Raw genomic sequence first — 24,163 nt, 5'->3', positions numbered from 1 at the left:
GCTGTGAGGAACGGCCGGGCGGAGGCGGGGCTGCTGGCAGGGGAGGGCGCGGGAGACCGCCCCGGGAGGACCACCGGCGTGCCCCAGCAGGGGGCGCTGCGGCGGAGGCCGCTCCGCGCCGCTTCCGCTCTGCGCCGCCGGGTGGGCGGGCTCTGCGCCGCCGCGTGCAGACCCGCGGACGCTCGGCGGCTGCCGCCGGGCCCTCGCCGCCGCCGCCATGGTGAAGGAGCAGTTCAGGGAGACGGATGTGGCCAAGAAAATGTGAGTGGGGCGGCCCCTGCGGCGTCCTGCGCGGCGGGAGGCTCCTGGGCGCCTGCTCCGCTGCCCGGGGCTGCGCGGCGCCCCGCGCCGAGGGACCCGGCGTTGCCGCGGGGTGGGCCCGGTGGCTGCGGTGGCGAGCGGCAGAAATCCCAGAGTGTGGCACGACCGCTATAAAAGGGCCTGGGAAGAAGTTTAGTGTGCAGGGGAGCGGGGGTGCCTGATGTTACGGCTAGCTCCCTTTTAAAAGCGCTGGCGTGGGCCTTGGCTCAGGCTGCTGGCGAGGCTCGTGGGTGGCTGGACGCTGGATGTGTGAGCAGCTGTAGGCTGGCCCGAGAGCGTCCATAGATCTCCCAGATGTAAACCACCAACTCACTGCAAAACAGCCGTTCTTTATAGTTATCCAAAAAGAACCTGCTTCAGCGATATTGTCAATCAACTTAGGCTCCTCTGCATTGCTTTTAAATATACCTGTGTATAACTGCATGCCTGTAGTTATATGTATGCCTGCATATACATGTGCACATACATACATGTGAAATTTCCTATTCTAGAAGCCACATCTGTTTTGGCATGAAATCTCCAGAAGAGATGCGTCAGCAAGCTCACATTCAAGTGGTTAGCAAAAACTTGTATAGTCAGGACAACCATCACTCTCCGCTGCAGTATGGAGTACTTGACCATCGCATGGTGAGAACCATTTATTTTCCAACTATTTTTGTAGAATTACTTGACGTGGTTAAAATTAAGTTGGGATGACTGAAATTTACTGCTCATCCGAAATACGTGCAAATATGTCTCTACTTGAATTGCATAGACTGTCAGTTGCAGTGACAGCTACTTTCTTCCTGCTTTTGGATGGTTCAGGAAAGCATTCTTTTGAGGCAGGAGATAAGTTCTTTCTGCCTAGCTGTTGGGACACCCAGAGACATCCATCTATGAAATAGTATCTTGTAGATTAGCGGGCTGTAGATCAGTTGCAAAAGCTGTATGAGTTAATGTCACTGGTATCAGTAGGCCCGGCATGTGAAAGACACCTTTCTTAAGGTTTGGAGTGAATGTAATGCTACTGACATGCTTCTGATGCTGGGAAAAAGGAGTAAGCGCTGTGGGTCTGCTGTCAGGATAGCTGACTAGCTTAAGAACTGTTGCATTTTCTATGTATTCAGTTGATTACAGCTAATATTTTTTTCTATGTGTGTGTTCCCCTCCTCCCAAAGGGAACCAGTGAAAAAGACCGTCCCTGTGAAACCTGTGGAAAAAATCTAGCTGATTGTTTAGGACATTATGGGTACATTGACTTAGAATTGCCCTGTTTTCATGTTGGATACTTCAAAGCTGTGATAGGCATCTTACAGGTAAACACAATTACGATTTGTCATCAGTTTCTAGTCTAGAAAAAGGAAATTGTCAGAAAGGATGATGCTTGAAAGAGTAATTGAGAAGACCAAAATAAAGTTGTATTATAATTTTTATCTTTGTGCATCTTGTGTTTTGTAAAATAAATGTATTTATATATCACTCTTAGTGATGTAAATACATGCATTTTATTTTATATAATTTCAGACTGATTAATTTAGTCCATTATTTTTCTGTAGTAGTTTCAATTAAATATATGCGGTATAGCTTGCCTTTTCGGACATCCCAGTAAATCAAAGCTCTGTTTGCTTTATATCTGGATTTTTAAGATCCTGCAGAGCTTAGATGAGGTTTTGGCACATTGACTGTATTTTTTTTTCCATGTGCTTTTTTTTGTGTATTACAGCATATGAATTGGTGTTTCAACCAAGATGGTTGTATTTCAAACTGCCCTCTGTTGAAGAACTTAAGTTATAGTAGACGATGTTACAACTCTGCATATGTCTGTTAAACAACTGTTTGTATGCATTTACATTTAAGATGATCTGCAAAACCTGTTGCCGTATCATGCTGTCGGTGGAAGAAAAAAAACAGTTTTTGGATTACCTGAAGCGACCTGGCCTTACGTATCTTCAGAAGAGGGGACTAAAAAAGAAAGTGTCTGAAAAGTGCCGAAAGAAAAACACTTGTCCTTACTGTGGTGCCTTTAATGGTGAGTGTTGGCTTTAGCAGTTAGTGATAGTTATCTACTGGGATGGTTTTTACCTTTGTGGTTATAATAGGCATCAAAATCTTGAATGTCCTTGTTCATTCCACAGCTAATGGGTGTTCTCTCTGGCCTCTATTAAGAATCAGGTAATGGCAACTTCCCCCCGCCTGTTTAACGTGTTTTTAAAAATATTGGGAACTATTGTCAGTGATCAATGCCTTAACTTAGAAGCATTTGTAGACTTTAATTTTGATTGAGCTTCATTTTTCATCATTATATTAAATTATCTTTCTTAATATTAGATGTGTTTGTCATCCTTTAGGAGGATATGTTCTGCAGTTTGGCAGTATTTGAGCTGTAATGATCTTGGGTTACACTGGAGTTTGTTCTTCAGGGCAGAGTAGCTTAATAAGATTTCACATTTGTTTTTCAAAATACATTTTCTTCTTCATGTACCCTGATCAAGTGATAGTGCTGTTAAAGGACTTGCAGTGTTACAGATTCACAGTGGATGGTTAATTCATAACTTTAATTTTTACATTTTTAACGTATGAAAATTTTGGATTGTTTGTTGTAATGATCAAAAGCCTGAATAAATAGAGAGCTGCCTCATTATAAGTGCCACATACACATATAAGGGGCACACACAATAGGCATTTACAAAATTAAGTGGTAGGTCAGCATACTTCAGTAAAAATAATTGAGTTTGGAAAGCACTTGTGGAAGTTTTATGAATACTATTACCTGCATGACATGAAAACAGTTATCAGATTCTTCTTACAATTCACGTCCAAAATCACTTTAGAAGATAGTGGGATGATATATAAATGGCACATCTTAGTCCTGTTTTTAGTGTGGGAACTTCTTACTTCAAAAAAAAATATCTGCTGTGATTGAGGGGAAGCTGAATTAAAGTGTGAGCTAAACCATCTGCTTTCAGCTTCAGAAGCCATGGCATGATCTAGGCACACCAAGCCAGCCATACAAGGAGATATGACCTGATTGTCCTCTTTGTGTTTTGTGAATTTAGGAAACTGATTAATAAAGCTGACAGTTTTATTTTATTCTTGTGTTCACTGAAGGTTTAACTAGTTTTGGAACTGTAGCTTACTCATTTTAAATTTTGGGGGTTTTTGTTTGACACTTTTGTTGGTTTTTTTAAAAAAAAAATTTATTTGCTTGCAGGAACTGTGAAGAAGTGTGGTTTGTTGAAAATAATACATGAAAAGTACAAGACCAATAAGAAAGTGGTAGATCCGATAGTATCTACTTTTCTCCAGTCCTTTGAAACTGCCATAGAACATAACAAAGAAGTAGAACCCTTACTGGGAAGAGCTCAGGTGAATTTTATTATGACTTAAATTTTCTGCTAGTTTTTGTGCTTGAAATAAAACTCCTCAAAGGTTTTCAATGTAGCAGTTTAAGCCTTGTGATGATCCAAGATTTTAATATACCAAAAGACACTTGAAGAATGTTTGTATTTTTTGCAATAATGGTAACTTTGCAAAAATGAGATATTTAGTTTATTGGAATGTTCTGATACATAGCTTTCTGTCTGTAAAGAAGGGGGGAATATTCTTGGTGTGTGAAACTTCCATAAGCTGGAAGAGGGAGAAGAAAGGCCCATAGAAGCTCTGCGTGGATGTGTAGATTTACTGTAGCTCTGAGATTGTTACAATAGACAGATTTTTTTTTTTTCTTCAGAAGAACTTAATGTTGAGAAGGAGAGAGGAGACTTAATTATCTAACCTTTTGTTTCATTCAGCCTTGCGTTGTGTGCAGTTTTGTTTTCTTCTGCTCTTTGAAAGCTGGGAAGATCCTGGGGTACATATTTAGACAGAAAAAGTAGCGAATATCTGGAGTTTCTTATACTGCAGCAGTAGCTGTACTAAGAAGAGAGAAATGAGCTTTTTAAAAAAAGCTCTAGAAAGTACTGTGATTCACATTAGTTCCTACTAATAACATGAATGCAATGTACCATAAGTTTGTTGCAAGAGGTTTATGGAGTTGCTTTGACCAGTAACTATGAAATACTCTCAGTTAACTTTAAAAAAAGGGAGTAACATGATGAGAAGTAAACACTGATGTATAAGGAAAAAAAGAAAGGAAAGAAAATAGCAAGTTAGTACCTGAGATGCTAAAAGCATTGGTTCAGAATAAAACATAGCTTTGTTTGCATTAATAGTTCTTATCTATTTGTCTTATTTTAAAATACTTTCTTTTTGAACAACTAGTAAATGAGGGGAGGGGGGAAGCGTTGAAACTGTTACATAATGGTATGTTCCCCCTTTCTCCAATGGATTTTGTAGGAAAACTTAAATCCTTTAGTAGTATTGAACCTCTTCAAAAGAATCCGAGCAGAAGATATCCCTCTGCTTCTAATGAACCCAGAAGCAGGTAAACCTTCAGATTTGATCCTCACGCGACTCTTAGTGCCACCACTGTGTATCAGACCATCTGTGGTGAGTGACTTGAAGTCTGGCACCAATGAAGATGACTTAACAATGAAACTGACAGAGATCATTTTCCTCAATGATGTAATAAAAAAGGTGAGTCATCCTTCAAGCTCTCAGAGACTGTTGCCTTTGAAAAGATTCGGTTAGAATTGAATATAGCAAGTTGTTTTACTTGTCTTACTGCTTACAATCTAGCAAGCAGTCTGTACTGTACTGCTATGTCGTTTGGGATTTTATTGGAAGAAATAGAGAAACTTGCTTCAAATGGAGCTGGCTGACTGGCTGCTTGCAGTGTAGGACCTGCTGAAGATCTGCTGGTGGATCATGGGAAATGTTTTATCGTTTGAGTTCTGCTCCGTAAACTCTTCTCTTCTTTTTTTTTTTCCTTTTTTTTTTTTCTTTTCTTTTTTCTTCCTGTCTGTCTTTCTGTCTGTCCGTCTGTCGTCTTCCCCTCCCATGGCTATGACACTTTTTGAGTGGTCACTTACAATGAAAACATACCTATTGTTTTTTTTTTTTTTTTCATGTAGACCTTCCTCTTTTTTTTTTTTTACTACATCTTTGTCCTTCATTCCACCATCTGTTCTTAAGAAATCAGGTTTCAGTTAACATGGTTATCAAATTGAGTCTAAAGTAAATTCGTCAATTTATCATTTGTTTAGAAGAACAGTTCTACCAGACTAATACTTTTCAGGCTTTTCAAAACTGGTCTTTTATCAGGAAAACAAAATCAAGTGAGCATGAACTCCCGCGATTGAAAAATTAACTACTGGTGATTTTCCTGGCTGTGAAGTTATATTAGCTTAACTTCAGTGGCTTGGGAAAAATATAATTTAAACAAATATATAGTTTTGCAAGCATTTGTCCAAAGCCAGTGCTAGTCAAAAGAAATTTTTTGCTGGGTTCTCTTGTGAATGGCCTTATGCTATAGCAATATGCATCCTGTTATAAAGTTATCTCGCCTTTTTCATTCCAATGTATGAACATTTTTTAACATTATTTTCAAGAGAAGAGTTTACTCATATCAGAAAAAATTCTTTGCTAGTTTAATATGTGTTATTATATTTCTTTTCTGAACTGGATGACTATTTTGCTTAGCATAGGATATCAGGAGCCAAAACACAGATGATTATGGAAGACTGGGACTTTCTTCAACTGCAGTGTGCCCTGTACATTAACAGTGAGCTCTCAGGAATTCCTCTCAACATGGCACCTAAAAAATGGACCAGAGGTTTTGTTCAGAGACTTAAGGGAAAGCAAGGTTTGTCTAGAAAGTTGTTTTTAATTTTTTTTTTTTAATTAAGCCACAAATATTTGCTATTCCAAAGCATCTCTCTGCTACTATTGTGTTGTGCTTTAGTGATGTACCTTGAAGGATTTTCTAATGTCCTGTCTTAACAGATAATATTTTGAAAACAACTTTTATATAAAAGAGTTTTCAATTGCTTATTTTGGTAGGTCGGTTTAGAGGCAATCTGTCTGGAAAGCGAGTGGATTTCTCTGGCAGAACAGTAATTTCACCTGATCCTAACTTAAGAATAGATGAAGTAGCAGTGCCTATTCATGTTGCTAAAATACTAACCTTTCCTGAAAAGGTAAGTAGTATAGAAGCAAAACCTGTTCTATGGGGGGTTTTTTGGTTTTGTTTTTTTTTTTTAAACCAGACATCAGTGTTGTCCTTCTTTATAACCTTACTATAAAAGGGAGTGAATGTGTTGCTTTTATGTTCAAAATGTCATTCAGTGACGCTTTGCCAGTTCTGTTGCTGCTGGTAAATGAAGGTTGTACTATCAGATATATGCAAGTACTGTGTATGGTGTAAGGAGTGACATATCAAGAGAGAAGAGTTTTGCTTGATATTTTTTGAACTCATACATAGCTTCATATGTTTGTTAGTGTATCTGTCTAAGGAGTGGTTGGGTATTTTTATTTCTGAATTTACTTGCCACATTTTTAATTTAATTTCACTCTGATGTTCTGCTGTAAGATTGGCTTACATTTTCCTCCTCTATTCCCTCCTCCCTTTTCCCTTCAGCAGCTGGAAGCTGGGGGGGGCGTTGTCTGTTGAGCCTAAAATTTGAAAATGCAAAAGCCACCACCAAAAACAAGAGGTACTGAAAGGTGTTTCATTTGTTTCTGATTGAAGTCTTTATGCAACAGGTGAATAAAGCAAATATTACTTTTATGAGGAAACTTGTCCGTAATGGTCCTGACGTTCATCCTGGAGCCAACTTCATACAGCAAAGGCACACACAGATGAAAAGGTATCATGCTTACCTGTAATGATTCACTTTTATCTCCCCATCAACTTGTTCTTACTGCTGTGTGAAAACAGTTATACCTACAGGGATTAAAATTTATTTTTAGAATCTTTCATAAAGGGCAGTAACAAAAAAAATTGTCATTATCTCCTCAGATTTAGTGTAAAATTTCTTAGATAACCTGTTGGATTTAAACTTAAGTGTACATACTAATGATCATGAACTGCAATTAGATTTTTTTTTTTTTTTTAATGACTGAGTCTCTCTTATTTGGAATAGAGGGTGTAGTACAGAGATAAATGAAAACAGGCAGTTTTGGGCACGTTGTACTAGCTGTTTTTATGGGAGAGCTAATCTCCAGTCAGTTTATGGGTAGTAAGAAGTGGTAGTATATGAGTGAAACTGCCTATACTCCCTGATACAATTAAAGCAAATTCTTTGTTTTTGTAAATAGATTTTTTTCTTACTTTTTTTAACTAATAACTGTAGCTTTAACTAATGTCATAAATACGTTCATTATTTAAAATAGCAGCAGGGCTGATGTTTAATGATGCAATCCACACCAGTTTTGTCTTCTAGTTATTGTAATACAAATACTCCAACATTTAATGGAAGAACTTGCATTATAAACACAGAATTTATTTTCAGTTGTCTTTACACTGTTCTGACTTTATTTCTTCTGACTCCATTGTTATGTGTTACTGTAAGGTTTTTGAAATACGGAAACCGAGAAAAGATGGCCCAGGAGCTGAAGTTTGGTGATATCGTGGAGCGCCATCTTATAGATGGCGACATAGTCCTATTCAATCGACAGCCCTCTCTTCATAAGCTGAGCATCATGGCTCACATTGTAAGTGCACACACAGCCTAACATACAGGTAGTGCATCGCTGAATATTAGGTGGTTTACCTTTGCTGGTGTTTCTCTCTTGCACACACAAAAATAAACAGCTTCTTCTGAAACATCACGTGGGGATGAGCATGAATACAGTGCAGTTGTGCTTTTGCATGGGAGTTGATGTGTAACTGGGCAGTATGCTGTCTGGACAATTCTGTTAATAGCCATAACTGACCACGGTATTTGTTCTTGTGTAAGCATTTCAATTTTGTAGAGTTGATGTGATCTCTACAAAGCATGCTGTTTTCTGTGTGTTGTATAAATTCTTAATAGTGGAAGTTACTAGCTCCATTTGTATAACATAACCTGAGTACAATTTCTGTCAGTTCCTCGTTGAGTTAAATCCTATAATCAGAAATTTTGACTCATGTCTGTAATAAAAAGAAAGGATAAAGCCTCCAAGGAAATGCTTGGGCATGGTGTTTCATCTTTTAGCACGCTTGACTGCATGTGCATCACTTTTTTTTTTTTTTTTTTCCCCCAGGCTAGAGTAAAACCTCATAGGACATTCAGATTTAATGAATGTGTCTGTACACCATACAATGCAGACTTTGATGGAGATGAGATGAACCTTCACCTTCCTCAGACAGAAGAAGCAAAAGCAGAAGCGCTTGTTTTAATGGGGGTATGTAGATAATGTTGGGGTTGGGATTTTGCTAGTGACAGATAGGCTGAGCACCATATTTCTTAACTTACATGTGAAATCTGAAATATTATGAGGATTCCTAGGTATGGATAATGTGCGACTGTGAAGCTGCCTGAAAACTCTGCAAAAAGAAGTTTTAGAATAAATTAGGACTGTTACACAATGGTCATCTAATAGACTTACATTTAGCATCTGTGGAAAATTCAGTGGTTTTAAGTAAGTAGATTAGTATGTTTCTGCCTGACTGTCCTTAGTGATTGCTACCAAAACATGGTGGCTCTGTTACCAAACAGATACATACTTTGCTTTCTGGTCTGACAGCCCAGCAACTGCAGGCAGTCAGACCAACTGGAATTGAGGCAGCAATGGTGTGCTTATACTGGAGAAGGCAGGAGACAGTAGGCTCTTAGGGCAGGTAAAAAAGGGAGAAGGGAGGGTAGGCAAAGAGGGATCTGATGATTGCAGGCATTGATCTGTGGTGTTAGAGTCAGTAGCAACAATCTGAGGATTTTCCAGTACATTGGTCCTTTAGGGTGACTGATTGCCACTCCTACTGCAGAAGTACCAACACAACTGTTGGCTGCAGTGTGTATTGGCTTGCTGAACTGATTTGGGAGCTTAAAAAGAAAACTACTTCTTACCCCCACCAAAGTGTGATTCAGATTTGTGTGGGCCTGTGAACAGTTCAGGCAAAGCTGTGCTGCATAGGTGAGGGTGATTAACTGAAGCAGTAGTCTGAGTAAGGCATAAGAAAATAGGGCTAGTGGAAGTGGCTAGCTTGATTGACATATCAGTAGGGACCACAAAACTTGCAATATTTCACTAGCTCCTTGTAGTGAGCATAACCTCTTTTGTCCCTTCTCAGATTCTCAAAGCTAGCCTGTCTTCCCTTCCCTGTCCTGTTTGAACAGTAACCTACCAAACACATTAAGTTGATTGCAACTTCTGCTTTGGAAACAGAATATGTAATTTCCAGTAACTATTCTCAAATTATTCCTTAACTGTCAATAGATTTGCATGGACTGTAGTGAACTGAAACTTCTGGTTTATTTTTTCTAGCTTTTTGAAGACAGCTGTACTTTGATTTAGAATAAGCTTTTACCATTTTTTCTAAAGTAACTGTCTTAAATGGTAAGCTTCCTTCTGAATAACAAATGAAATATTGGTGTCTTCAAATGCGTAATTTTTTTGTTTCTTGTGTCATACAGACTAAAGCAAACTTGGTAACGCCAAGAAATGGAGAACCTCTCATCGCTGCTATTCAGGACTTCCTCACAGGTGTGTATATGAGCTTATTTTAGAGCTGTGTGATTTAACAGTTGTTTCTTCAGAATCACTTCCCTCTTTTCCAGAATTTTTCTATATTAATTAATAAATTTCCCCTTTCACAAGTCAAAGTGACATTAGGAAAGTAAGGCCATTGTTAGTCTGAAATATAATGATGTCCTCAGAATCCCTTCTGATACTGTCTGCCTTTGTAGGTGCAATTATTATTACCTTTGTGTATGTTTTGCAGTGTTTCTCTAGCAGAGAAAATGAAAGTTTGGGATCTTTGTATGCATTAAGTAGACAATGTAAACGGCTTATGATTATAGTAGAGGAGTTGAATTCATTAGTCAAAAACTTGTTTTAACCTACAGTAAGTACCTTCGGGTTTCCTTAATTCTTTGGGAAATGTCCAATGTATATAAGGAAGAAAGTGTACAAGAATTAATACCAAGGCCTTATTTTTACGTATAGGATAGAGTCTGAGAGGGAGAATAGATTACAGAAATGCACTCGTTTTAATTTTTAGAAATTTGAGTGTGGAGCAATTTAAAAAAAAATTCTGGAAAGGATTTACAACTGAAGCTGTCTAAACTATTGTAATTTTGCATAGTAAGTAGGTAACTAGTATTAGAATGAAATCATTGATACTGAATATGCAATAGCTTTTAAAGTTAATTTCATTTTAGTCTGTCACATTAATAATTTTTTACATTCTAGGTGCCTATCTTCTTACATTAAAAGATACCTTTTTTGATCGAGCCAAAGCCTGTCAAATTATTGCTTCTATCCTGGTTGGCAAGGATGAAAAGATTAAAGTTCGTCTTCCACCTCCAGCAATTCTGAAGGTGTGTCAAATTATTTTTTTAATGTTACTAAGACTTTCTCTGTTGTATGTTCTTGACCCATGGTGATGTTCTCAGCAGAGACAGTTCTTGTTTTCTCTGACGTTAGTTTTGTATGAGATTTTGTATTTGTGAAGTGTAAAGTGCAAGGATCAGATTTCAGGGTCAAAGCTATGCAGAAGCTGTTTGATGGTTCCCGATGCTGAAGAGAGTCAACCTTGGATGTTGCAGTCCAGATGCAGGGTTTCTTCAGGGTTCAAATATAGCTTTGCTACTATCCTGCTACTGTGCTGCAGACCACTTGGCTATTGATGGTCAGTAGAAGATACGCTATTCTTAGTGACCCTCACTGTTACGGGCTGTGCAGACTAATATGGGGCTAAGTGGAGAAACTATGTTATTCCTTGGGTGCCCTCCTGTTCTGAAATGCTCAACAGTTCTAGGTTTCAGTATGCCAAATTTAGGAGATGGTAAACCTGGGAAATAGTATGCTTTAGTTAATCTGGCAATGTGTTGGAGATTAAAGAGGATGAGTGCTATGTGATTATTTTGTTTTGTTTTGTTTTTTGTTTGGGGGTTGGGTTTTTTTGTTATTGCTGTTACATCATGTACACAAAATATTTATTATGAAGGGCAGAGTATTTGTGTATTTGTCACAAACTTTGAAGAGAGTTATAGTATCATTTATTAGATTAGGGTCTCTTAAGCCTTCATTCACATACATTTAAGCGTGTCTGTATTTGATTAATTTTGTATTTGAGGCAAACTATTGTTTGAAGAGAGTTTGGTATATTTTCAAATTTGTTAAATACTAAGTATTAGTAATTTTTTTTGTACCCTTTATTTAATTTCAAAACAATAAGTGTAATCTTAGGGAAATTCAGAAAGTGAAATTGAAATACCAATGAATAATACTAATTTAAAGCAAGGTCAGAGCATTTATGGGCAGTATCTAATGTGAATTTTATAAATTTGTATGAACTTTTGCTGATAGCTAAGAGCAGTGATTCTTTGACTGCTTCTGTCACTCCAAATAAATAATTTTAGTGCTAGCTGTGACAGTTACTTACATTTAACTACAGCTGAGGGGAGTACATAATTATATGAATCTTTAACCTCCTAAAAATTTAAACCAAAGGCACTCTCTAAAGAAGGAATTATAAATATTGCAACCTCTTCAGGAAATGAAATGACAGCAGCATCTTTTTTGTTGTTGTTGTTCCCTCTTCTAATCAGAAAGGGAAACATGAGAGTAAGAGGGAGCAATAGAGCATGTTTCTCTAAAAGCGTACATGTACCCATATGTAAAGGATAACCATTCAGCAGTCAGCGTTTTTATATCTAGAAAGGTGCATAATACTTCCCTATTCAAAGGATTGTTACTATGCACTTCTACAAGTATAGTTCAGTTTTACAGTTAAATTCTTGCTGTTTTACTGTAGTTGTAGAATAAACTCTGTAATCCTAATTCTTGTCCTTTTGTTTCTCTAAGCCTGTAACACTCTGGACAGGAAAACAGGTTTTCAGCCTCATTCTCAAACCCAGTGATGATTGTCCTGTAAAAGCCAATCTACGAACCAAGGGCAAACAGTATTGTGGCAAAGGGGAAGACCTGTGTTACAATGATTCTTGTGAGTGACACTTCTAAAACTGTGGTTTGGAAGTCTTCAAAGAAATTGTAGCTATTGTTTTGTTGAATTTGTTGCTGTTGAGCTCACTGTAGAAGTTAAAGCAGTACTTCACATAAGTATTCTTGAAGTGAAAAATAAAATTATGCCGTTTTTCTCAAGAGTTGAAGTCATGCTGAACACCAAAGAAAAGACTTGAGTGTTTTCTTGTAATAAAATTTCTTCTGTATGATGCTAGGCTTGTCGTGATACTAACGCAGTATTTGAAGGTGAGAGAGAGATAAAAGCAAAGAAGCTTAGTAAATGGCTGTGCAGAGGGCAAATGGAAAAATTTAATATCTTAAGGGGAGTAAGTGATACAGGGATTAGAAGTCAAACAGTGAAAGGAGTTAGGATATGTAGGGAAGATAGGAATCCCTAGGATATCAAACCATCTGTATCCTTCCAGTTAGGGAAGTCAGTGGCAGATAGAATGCAAAGCATCAGGGTTGAAGAGGCTGTAGGAGATGAGCAATGCTTTCCGTGTTATTAATTTACCATTCATGAGGTACCAGCTGGAAAAGAACTTGAGCAGGCAGGATTAGCTTGGCTCCTTGCTGCTCAGAAGTGTGAGTTAAGGAACTTAGGGAGGAACCATTGATTTACAGTAATTCTGTCATATAATGTTGATGTGAGAAAGAATTTACCAATTGGGACTCAAATCCACTCTACACCAGACTCTGAGAGAAGACAGAACCACTCTGTGGTTGTGAAGTTCATTATAAACATGGTGGCACAGGGTTTTTTCAGCCTCTAAGGAATGTGGGATGAAAGGCAACAAAGCAATCCTGTTCACAGGAGTGTGAACATAGGCCATCTTCTTTGCTCGGCAGTCTTTTCATTTTAGGAAGTATGGGAAAAATTACCATTTTCTGACTTTAACAGTAGCAGATGGTGCAGAAAACTTTCGGATTTCATTGGTGGCTCTGTTCAGTTCTCTGAAACAACTTCATTTCTGAAGCAACACTAATTCTCTTCAGAAAGTTCTCTGCAAATTCTCCAAAGTCTCAAGAAATCCTGGTATCATATTTTGATTGTATATAATAAGTAATAGAGCAGTGAATTCTGGTTCAAGAAGATTATTACCTAAATTCACATTGAAAACATTGAGCATAGAGTATAGCGTGCAAACATCTACAGTGTTCTACATAAAATGATTTAAATTGTATCCATCTACATATGCCAGTTCTTCTTTGAAAGATGCATAATGAAGTTGAGGATGAACATATATTGTACTGCTTTCATAGAAAATATGTCTAAAGTTCATGTACAGAAGATACTTTTTAATTGCTTAAAGGCTAAAGCTTATAAGGAAGATTTAGTGCCTGAAATGGAAGGTTCCTGATGAAGCAAAAGGAAGTCATCTAAAGGAGGAAGTGTGTATAGGCCTACAGGCAAGACAGATGTCTTTATGATATACTTGTAATTAAAGAGACATCTGAGTCCAGCATGTCTTTTAAATTTAAACTGTGCCTCCAGAGATGATTGAGTTGAACTGAATATCAGAATCTTTGAATAAGAGAATGTAACTTCACTTCTGAAATTTTGTTGCTCTACTTTAAACCAAATTTATTTATTTATTTATATTATGCATGATTGAGGACTTTATTTCTGGATAGATAAGACTGATTGAAGACTTTATTCTAATTAATGAAGCAAAGTTTATTTTTAGATTTTTAATGAAAAGGATTATTCACAATGTTTCTCACAAGTCTTAAATTGCATACAGTTGCCTTTCTAAGGGAGAAGGAAAAGAAATTTTAACTTAAGTTGGTAAGGTCAGGTTGTAGGCTGTTCCCCTTGCATACTTACGCACTTCTACAGATACATTAAATGTATGTCTTTGGGTTTTGTTCTTTTCATGAAAAGAGCTTTTATTTTAAAACCTACTCCATAACTGATTGCTAGAGTTTAGGTAATGTTTTAGAAGAACGATGAATTCCTTTTGCATTTTTATTTCTAGATGTCACAATTCAAAACAGTGAGTTAATGAGTGGCAGTATGGACAAAGGAACCTTAGGTTCAGGATCCAAGAACAATATCTTCTACATCTTGCTGAGAGACTGGGGACAGGTAGAAGCTGCAGATGCCATGTCACGACTAGCCAGGCTTGCTCCTGTCTATCTTTGTAAGTAACGGGGGAAGTACATTTCCTTGTAAAATTGTATCTTAAAGCAGAAATACAGAGCAGTCAAGCAAGATTTTTGCTTCAAAATATGATGTACTACGTTTAAAAAAATAAGCTAGTTGTGAAGCTGACAAACAGTGAAACAACTGATTGTGTTTATGAAGTGCTTATGATGGTCACATGATGGGAGGAAAAAATAAAGTTCCCAGTGATAGTATTTCCTGCTTTTAATTTGTTTTATCTAGATGAGATTGAGCTATCAGTATAATCTTTTTCTTTTCCTTTCTTTTCTTTTTTTTTTTTTTTTTTTTAATAATAGCTAATCGTGGCTTTTCAATTGGAATTGGTGATGTAACTCCTGGGCAGGGCCTGCTAAAAGCTAAGTATGAGCTCCTGAATGCTGGATATAAGAAATGTGATGAATACATTGAAGCTCTGAACACTGGCAAGCTACAGCAGCAGCCTGGTTGTACTGCAGAAGAGACACTAGAGGTAAAAATTTTACTTTAAATAACTATGTATTTAGAGTAGAGACTTCATGAATATATTCATGTAAATTGTGAAGTTCAAATTTGTCTTCTGAAACCTAAAAATACGAGCAAATGGGGTCCCTAGGTACTCAACTTTAGCTGAGTCTATCTAGGCTTAACATTTAGATGCTTGTATGCATCTAAAAATGTTAGCTAAATACTAAATAACTGACATCCTCCCTTCCTCCTGGCTGGGTGTATTGGGGTGACATACAAGAGGATAAAATTACAAAGGTAATTGGAACAGGCTTAATTACATTTATCAATATTTGCTGAGTTAATAAAGAACAGTAGCAGCAAAGGACCTAATCCAAGAAGCAAAATGTTCCTTTAGTTACATTTCTGTTTATATGCAAGTGTTTTCTTGCCCCTTATTAGGGCAAAAATTAAGTGGACTTTCATTATGCTGTTTTTTTTCTTTTTTCTGTAGAAATTTTGATGAAGAGCAATAAATGTTGCCCAAAAGCTTATATACAGGGACTTAATGAAGTCAGCTGAAGAACACTCTTTTCATCGTTGTTAATTGTTTTACACAACGTCTAGTTTTTACCTTAAAAAAAAAAAAAATAGAAAACAAAATACCAACAAAAAACCAACCTGAAAACCCCACCCTATGATGTAGTACTGCCACAGTTGCCCAGTTTGAAGTGGCACTCTGGCTGAAAGAAGTGTCTTTGCAGTCTTTTCCTCTTTTCAGACACCTGTGTATGTCCTAGAATGTTTGGGGGTTTTTTGATACATTTGTTATGTTCTTAGCAATTGGAAATATCAGCCTTGTACTCTCTGAAAGCAGTCCAAAAATACCTTTTTTTTTTTTTTTTTTTTTTTGGTGGTAATCTTTCATGTAGCACAGTGAGACTTAGAGCTTAGTTCAATGCTCAGTTTAGCTTAAGCTTGTGCTGCTGACAAAAGAGGTTGTCATGTCCCTGGCTACCCCTGTCTTATGCCAACAAAGACTTTTTGTGCAGCAAACTGGAAAGTTGTGCAAGGTAAAAGTTAAACTTGTTTTACCCAAAGCAATGTCTAGGTTTCTTTCTCGTTAATGTATTTTGAATTCACTTTGACTACCAAAGGTATTGCTGGCAAGTGATACGGTACTGTTTGTGTTTTTAACACAGTAACACTTTTGACAGTATTTTTAACGAATGTTGAATCTCTGAAATCTTGGATTTCAGGCCTTAATCCTTAAAGAACTCTCTGTTATCAGAGATCACGCTGGCAGTGCCTGTCTCAGAGAACTGGACAAGAGCAACAGTCCCCTTATCATGGCTCTCTGTGGTTCCAAAGGTAGGGATAACTAAACTTTGGAAGTAGATTGCTTGCTCCATCAACATTCTCAAAATTACTTGTTCTGTCTTTAAAGCTTGTTTTATACTGTGAGTTGTTCAGGTATTAAATTCATGTCATATAGATTTGAAGTGACTCTTCTCAGTAAGTACAGGTTGGGTACAGTTAATTAAAATCAAGCTGATGTGCTAGTTTTTGTGTCTTTACATTTTTAGTACAAGTTGAAAAACATCCTATTGGAACTTTAGATTTTCGTAAGACTTGAATTAATTCATCAGTAAAAAGTTTTCAGTTGCATTTCTGACTTCAAGTATCTGTATCACATACAAAAATCAACTGGAAATTATATATTATGAATTGGAACTAATATTTCTGCCATCTTCACGGCTTTGTTTCTGCAGGACCACCTGTGTAGTAAATACTTGTTTTAAACTCAGATTGTCATCTGAACTTTCCTTTGTTTCCTATGAGAATTTGAAGAAATCACTTAACCCTTTCCCTATATTTATCTGTCTCTAATAAATTGTGGAAAGCCTCAGGGTGACATTTTGTATTGCTAAGGAAATACTGAAACGTAAGAAGAAGGATATATTAAGTGTATAATGGGGGGGCATTGTTTGCAAACATGTTCAGCAAATAAAACTTCTGAGTTAGTGACTTAATTTGTTCTAGGAATCTTGGTAGACACTGAACCCTTCATGAAAAATATTGTTAAAATATGTTTATTGAAGAAATTGTGAAGTAAAATATGTAGGTTAGGATCATGGGTTGTATAAAACACAATCCATAATACAAAACAGGATAATATAAGGACTGTAGTCAAATAGTAGTGGCATGAATGTCTGTGACCCAAAGAAAAAAATTTTTAAAGGAGTTGTTAGCTGTATCATAGACTAACTTAGTTGTCAGTCTCTGCATAAATGCTGAAATGAACAGGACAAGTAACAGAAAAGCTTCTTTAACTGTTGCAATCCTAAGTGCATTTTTTAAGAATTATGAAGCTAAATAATAGATCTTCATAGAAGAGAAGATAGCTCATCAGAGGAGCAATGATATTCCTCATTTGAGTGAGATTTTTTTCTTTCTTTCTTTTCAGGCTCTTTCATTAATATATCCCAGATGATTGCTTGTGTAGGTCAGCAGGCTATCAGTGGGTCCCGAGTTCCTGATGGATTTGAGAACAGATCCTTGCCTCACTTTGAGAAGCATTCTAAGGTAATTCTGTATGTTTGCAATACACTGTAAAGAAAAGTGAAACAAGTTGCCTTAAACCATTTTAAGAAGGATGCATAATAAGATGTGTTGTCATGACATGGTGAAGGAAAAGGATCATATATGGTGAATGTAAAATGTTTTGAATGGGATTTGGGAGTTAACAGGAGTGTTGTGAATTGCCATAGGATGTCTAGTTAGCTTGAATTTTTACAGCTAAGCCTTGCTTAGACCTTTCTAATTTAGTAAAATTAAATTAAGTCTGACGATACATTTTTGGTTCTCTTGAGAGTCCTAAAAATAATTTGTTAAAGTTTTTCTCTTGCGTTCTGTTTCACTGCACTAAGACTTTTCAGGACTACTGCTGGGTGTGTGTTGGTATCTTTAGACAGGTGAAACATGCCAGATAAACCATTCTGCAGTCTGTTTTGGTTTTTTTGTTTGTTTGTTTTCCACTAGGATAGATATCATGGGCTACTCTGAACGTTCTATGTCTGAGCTCTGTTCTACATGAAGCAATAAGGAGTCTCATGCACTTGTTAATACAATTCAGTGAGATTCATTTTTTTTTTAAACTGCTATCTGAAATCTAATGATCAGTAGAGAAGGTTCTAGGTACCAGCTATCAATCTTGTTAGTGTGTTAGTCAGATGGTAGCCATGACACTTGCATTTGTCACTAAATGTCCAAATTTCAACTTCTGAGTTCTGCAGGTAAAATCTTTTCTTTTCTGAATAAATTAAAGAAGGATAAATACTTCATGGATTAGATGAGAAGGTAAAAGTTAAATTTTAACTGTAGCTTTTTTACTGATTTAGAAAGCACTACCTGTTAAATAACAACAAAAAGTGATCTTCTAAGATGAACCTCTTTGTAGTCTATATATTGTTCTATGTGATCATGGAGGCCGTTTGGTGTGATTTGACTTAAAGGGATGGCTGCGTAGAGTTCATTGGCAAGAACTCTTCTCAGAGGTGAAAGCAAACCATTTGAAAGAATTAGTTAAGTACATACCTCCAGTCATATTTTTTTCTGGATTCCTTAGTCTTCAGCACTGCAAATACCTTTGCTATACTATTGCAAAATGAACGTTCTTACCGCCTTTTCACTTTTTGCAACTTTAAGGGAGGCCGAAGTGTTAGAAGTTGGTGTAGTGTTTGCAAGGAATGGCTAGAAACATGACAAGGCTTGCAGGAGGAGGAAGAAAGTCTATTAGATTAGTTTGGAAGAACTAGGCAAGGGTTTTGAAGCCTTTATTCAGATCTAAAATACAAACATTGAACTTCAAAGTTCAGTGCAGCTGAGATGATTGCTCTGTGTTTGTGTATGTATTGGCTAACTATCTGAAATAATTTAGATGACATACAACATGTTTTTCTGTAACATGCATACAGAACGTGCATTGCATTTTAACCATTTTTTTCCCATTCTTCTCTGTAGCTCCCAGCAGCAAAAGGCTTTGTTGCTAATAGCTTCTATTCTGGGTTGACTCCCACTGAATTTTTTTTTCATACAATGGCTGGTCGAGAAGGTCTGGTTGACACGGCTGTAAAAACAGCTGAAACTGGATATATGCAGGTAACTGTCAGTGGAGTGGGATTTTTATCAGTCTTGCAAAAGGAGGGTGTTTCTTATGTGCATGTTGAAGTGAGTGGTGGGGGAGAAGTGCATACATTGTGTGTGTTTGTTTTGAGTGTAACAGAGAGTAATTTACACTGTGAAATACATGACTTTGCTCTATTCTCAGTAGATGTGAGGTTTGTAAACCAGACCTCAGGCAATGGTACAGTAACGTGCTTGTATTAAGTTGTTTCCTTTTGAATATGAGTGATAAAAGCCCTTGTTCTATGGAATTATTGAGGACTGCTTTCTACATAGTGTGTGTTCCTAAAACTCACGTGAATGATGGAAGTTTTGTCCATACATTATAGCATAGATTTGAGTTGTGAGTGCTTTTTCAGATATGGTATTTCAACAGTGAGAAACAGAAAACACAAATGCTTGGTTTAGGTTATTTAAAAAAAGATTGTCTGGATGACAGAAATATGGCTAAAGTTCCCTTTCAGTATCTGTCCTCTTTAGGTAACAGGCAGCTTGGCCATGTAGACTTGGACTTAAAAGTTCTGTAAGGTGTTCGTGTCTTTGGCTATATCTCCTGTGAAAATAAATGTCCCTCCAACAAAGCTTCTTGCTATTATGAGCAGTCTTAAGACTTCAGTGAAAATATTTAAGTAATATTTTAAGTATAGTCCTCTTCCCAGTGCAACAGGCAGTAGAAAAGCCAAGATAATTTGGGGCTGGGGACATGTGCAGAGATATGCAAGGAACTCTACAAAGACTGAAATCAGTTCCTTTTGGGGTGGGTGACTAATTAGACCATTTGTCTCCTGAACTACCGGAATAATGTTTGCATGTGTGTAAGTATATACAAATGTATATAAATATAATAAGCAACCTGCAAAATATTTTTCCTCATCAACTTTCACCCTACGTCAATAAATTGTAGCACTTAGACTTTGGAATTTTAAAAAAAAAAAAATTATTTCATCTTACCTTTTTCCTCCTCAGTGAAAAAAAAATACCAATTTATATTCTTTAGTGAGCTAATTTACTTTCATAGAACAATGAAGTCCATCTTTCAAGTAAAAATGTTTTTAACCACTAATGCTTCATAACATGCCTTCTTTTTGTGAGGTGGAGGAAGGAAGATGATAGTAAAGGGATTTCCCAATACAAGGAATTAATGTAGGAGAAGTAGCTAACACTGGTAGAAAAATAGCACCTACTGGCTTTGACAAATGTGCTCTTTGGTTTTTTGTCAGTGAAAATAATCATTGACTGCTTCCATAGGCAAAAAGTGTTGTATCCCTTGAGAAATAAACCTGATTGGAAGAATATGTGTGTTCTGTCAAAAAACCCCAAATTCCTCAGACTATAATAGGTTCTTGCCAGCTTAGCATTAGGTTTCCTATATGATGGAATTTGTAAATGTGGAGAATTGTGTTGTTGCTTTACATTTTGTTATTGTTGGCTTTCACATTTTGGGGAATGTACAGTAAAGCCCTGGGGAATGTACAGTAAAGTCCTAGGGATAATGTATGACCTAAAATAGGTTTTCGTGCCTGCTAATCACTGTGTCAGATTTATTTCCTGAGTTCAGTTTCTATCCTTTTTGTAATCCCAATCAATAGCTATTTTTAAAAAGATCCCATTTACTTTCCTTGCACTTCCCCCCTCTCCCCCTTCAGAGGCGGCTGGTAAAATCACTTGAAGATCTTTGCTCACAGTATGATTTGACAGTCAGAAGTTCTACTGGTGACATTATACAGTTTATTTATGGAGGAGATGGCTTGGATCCTGCAGCCATGGAAGGGAAGGATGAACCACTGGAATTCAAGCGAGTTCTAGACAATATCCGGGTAAGGATTACTGAAATCTTTGTTGGAAGTGCGAAAAGACTATTAAGCATGTAGGAGGAAGTAGTAAATTATGGGAAGAATTGTTTCAGTTGAAGTATTTATTTTTAACTTGCCTTTTTGAGTGGTCCTGGTCAGTCTTTCAGTATGTGTATACTGAGTTATAGATATTTTTTTTTTCCTTACATTAGAACAGAGCAACTAGGACCAAACTGTGTATAAGCTGTGAAAAACAGAATTTTCTTCTGTGCTTAAACATATTTCTAGGGCCTAATATCCAGCTCACTAGATAAATTACTACTGGCTTAGTTGAGTACTAGATTGGACTTGTATTACACAAAGTAATTACTTATTAAATCAAGACATGCATGTTCTTTGTGTTGAACTGCCTCATAAGTCAGAGGCCTGATGTGTTGTTGAATAACTCTGGACGTATTGTGATATTTGAAGAACGGAATTGTTTGGTTTTGGTTTTGTGGTTTGTTTGTCTGTCTGTTGTTCTCCCAGCCCCCCCACCCCCCAACAAAGACAAAAGCCTTTTGCTGAAATGACTGTTCAGAGTTCTGTAATGTGAGTGTAATAAATTGATAGAATTAGAAATGTGTGTGTGTATACCTCCAGATTTACATAAGTAAGCGGAAGTGTTGTGTGGAACGTCTCTTCACAATAGTCTGGTATTATATAGTAAAAAAAAAAAAACCACCAAACAACAACAAAACAACCAAAACTAAAGAATGCTGTTAATCAATTGTATGTATCTATATTCTGTGTCTTTACAATGTGCATATGTTTTATATGAAGAAGTAATTTTTTTTCCTCTTAAGGCTGTATATCCGTGCCGAAGTGAACCAGCCCTTAGTAAAAATGAACTGGTGTTAACATCTGAGTCCATCATGAAGAAGAATGAATTTCTTTGCTGCCGAGACAGTTTTCTGCAGGTAATTATCTCATTTCCTTATCGCACTGTGACTAACTTTTCCTTATAAATCAAGGAAATTAAATAAAATGATCTTACCAATCTGTAGGAGCAATGGCTGAACTTTATGCATTAGTAGCAGGAGGAGTAGTTTGTTCAGTAATATATTTCTGTACATTTAAGGGGCAAGGGGGTAGGACTAGTAATTTTAATTCTTATTATGGTAGTTGTTCATGTTCACCACAGGGACATTAGAAATGAGAGAAAAATCTAGTGATTTTTGAGTAGAAAGTGCCGCTGATCTGAGATACCTTGCTGGAATTCCTCTCCATAGCAAGATGGTACAGTAATTATGTGCTTCCCCTGGGACATCAGAAATTAAATAATACTTATTGACTCTATGTAAGAAACCACTAGGACTGAGTCTCATACTCAGTTATTATCCATATGTTTTGATATTATCAACTTTCTGAATAACTGTTTGTACTCATTTGCTTGTTTTCCTGTGATTAGAAACACCAGCTATACACTTAGACCTATTTACTTTGCTTTTACCTTGCTTGCTTATGATACTAACCCAGCAAAAAACTTCTGTCGTATGAATGCTTTGCTGGACAGGGCTTATCTTCTGGGGACTACTTACATGTCTTTTAAGGATGGGTGAATGTTCACATGACTGCTTGCACTTTGAATTTAAAAGTCAGTTTGTTTGAAAGAGCATTAAGCAATTTTAATATTTATGAGAGCAGCCACGCTTAGGACTACTTTGGGAGACAGTGATAAAAACTGTAGAATTAACCTGCCTGTGGACACGTAAAGGTGTTACCTTGATGAACCTTCTGATTACTGACAGTGATGAGAACAACATGAATTTAGTGACCTGCTTATGAAGGGTTTCTTTTTAGTAGGTCAGAGTACTTCAGAGCAGAAGGTGACAAAACTAGTAAGCAGTTGTTTATAAACCTGATTTGCAATTCCGTTGCTAGAGCAGAGTTGAAAAAATAATTATATCCGTACTTGAAATATGCTGTAAATCTTAACTGCATCTCTGAAAGAAAAAAAAAATGCAATATACTAGTATCAAAGTTTGAAGATAAAGCTATTCCTTGAGGTGTACATCATCTTAATAATATCAGGAAAATCTAACTAATTGCTATTAATTTCAGAAGCACAGATATGGCTACATCACCTTAATGGTAATTAGTTTAACTTAAGATTTTTAAGTTTTAGATACTGTTACATTTTCTTCTTTCCTCTTCTTCTTTTTTTTTCTGTTCATCCTTGAAGACATTAACTGAGACAGGTTATGAAAAATATAATGAGGTAATTGTAGCATGTGTGTGCACTGTGTGAGCATTAATGTTAGTGCTTTTTAGCTGAAGATGTCTGTATAGTGCTAAAGTAACTGATCAGCATATATACATTACTGCTTGTTAAATTATAATGTAGAAGTTCATCAGAATAATTTACCCAATTCCTTTTTAATGGTGATAACCATGACACATGAATTAATCCCCATAGTTAAATTTGAGGATTTTGAGGAATTGAGGAAGCTTTCTTTTAGTACTTGACTCTCCTTTCTAAAACTCATTCTTTCAACCTTTAGGGATATTAGCATGTTTTTCTGATGTTTTCCTATCCTCTCCTCCACTTTTCCCTTCCAGAACAGAGATATTTCTTATCGTTGTTATTTTACCAGGAGGTTCATATAATGCGCTTATCCACTCTTGTCCAGAAAACTGTATGTCTAAATAGCCTTTTTCAAACAGCCTAGTGTTCATTCTGCCTGCACTCTGCCCTCACTGGAAGGAATTCAACTGATGAAAAAGCAGATTGTTGGCTGGTGCAGTTTCAATTGTGTTAATTTTTTAATGTATTTGAGTACATTAAGTTACAGGTGAAAGGAAATTTTTGTTTTCTTTTTATTGAAATTGGCAAAATCTTTAGAAACCCTCACAATTAAAAAAAAATAAAAATTCAAATATTTTTCTGTGGTTTTTTTGAGATGATAGAATATGAGTACTGGGGAGTGTGGTGCAAACATGGAAAAGGCTGAGCACCCAGCCAGTCAGTGCTGGCATGTAGAGCTGACCTAATGGGTCTGCCTGGACTTCAGTGGATTATTGCTGAGTCTTGTGGGATTGTCTGTACCACTCTGTGTTTCAGTGGGCTTCTTAACTGTGAGGATTCTTATGTTAGCAGTGCCTCATGTATATAAATGATCCCACTAGCTTAAGTGCTGGCAAACATGATGCAAACACCTGGGTGACTAGGCTTTATACCCTGGACTGCTATTTTGACTAAACATCA

General features: G+C 36.8%; 1 protein-coding gene across 1 annotated transcript in view; it reads left to right on the top strand.

Moving 5' to 3' along the window:
- The first annotated feature begins 102 nt into the window (after positions 1–102).
- Positions 103–24,163, top strand: part of POLR3A (RNA polymerase III subunit A) — a 39,381-nt gene continuing 15,320 nt past the window's right edge. The window contains exons 1-21 of the mRNA XM_075505167.1: positions 103–261; positions 813–948; positions 1,479–1,616; positions 2,158–2,329; positions 3,512–3,666; positions 4,636–4,875; positions 5,881–6,043; positions 6,241–6,377; positions 6,943–7,046; positions 7,752–7,893; positions 8,425–8,565; positions 9,795–9,864; positions 10,573–10,700; positions 12,190–12,328; positions 14,328–14,492; positions 14,812–14,984; positions 16,198–16,309; positions 17,406–17,524; positions 18,962–19,099; positions 20,770–20,940; positions 21,762–21,875. Coding sequence (XP_075361282.1) covers positions 218–261; positions 813–948; positions 1,479–1,616; positions 2,158–2,329; positions 3,512–3,666; positions 4,636–4,875; positions 5,881–6,043; positions 6,241–6,377; positions 6,943–7,046; positions 7,752–7,893; positions 8,425–8,565; positions 9,795–9,864; positions 10,573–10,700; positions 12,190–12,328; positions 14,328–14,492; positions 14,812–14,984; positions 16,198–16,309; positions 17,406–17,524; positions 18,962–19,099; positions 20,770–20,940; positions 21,762–21,875 — 2,901 coding nt within the window. The 5' untranslated portion in view covers positions 103–217. The remainder of the gene's footprint in view (positions 262–812; positions 949–1,478; positions 1,617–2,157; positions 2,330–3,511; positions 3,667–4,635; positions 4,876–5,880; positions 6,044–6,240; positions 6,378–6,942; positions 7,047–7,751; positions 7,894–8,424; positions 8,566–9,794; positions 9,865–10,572; positions 10,701–12,189; positions 12,329–14,327; positions 14,493–14,811; positions 14,985–16,197; positions 16,310–17,405; positions 17,525–18,961; positions 19,100–20,769; positions 20,941–21,761; positions 21,876–24,163) is intronic.

This window comes from Mycteria americana, chromosome 6 (assembly GCF_035582795.1).
Source record: "Mycteria americana isolate JAX WOST 10 ecotype Jacksonville Zoo and Gardens chromosome 6, USCA_MyAme_1.0, whole genome shotgun sequence".
NCBI classification, from domain to species: domain Eukaryota; kingdom Metazoa; phylum Chordata; class Aves; order Ciconiiformes; family Ciconiidae; genus Mycteria; species Mycteria americana.
This window is presented reverse-complemented; position numbering and strand designations above follow the sequence as displayed.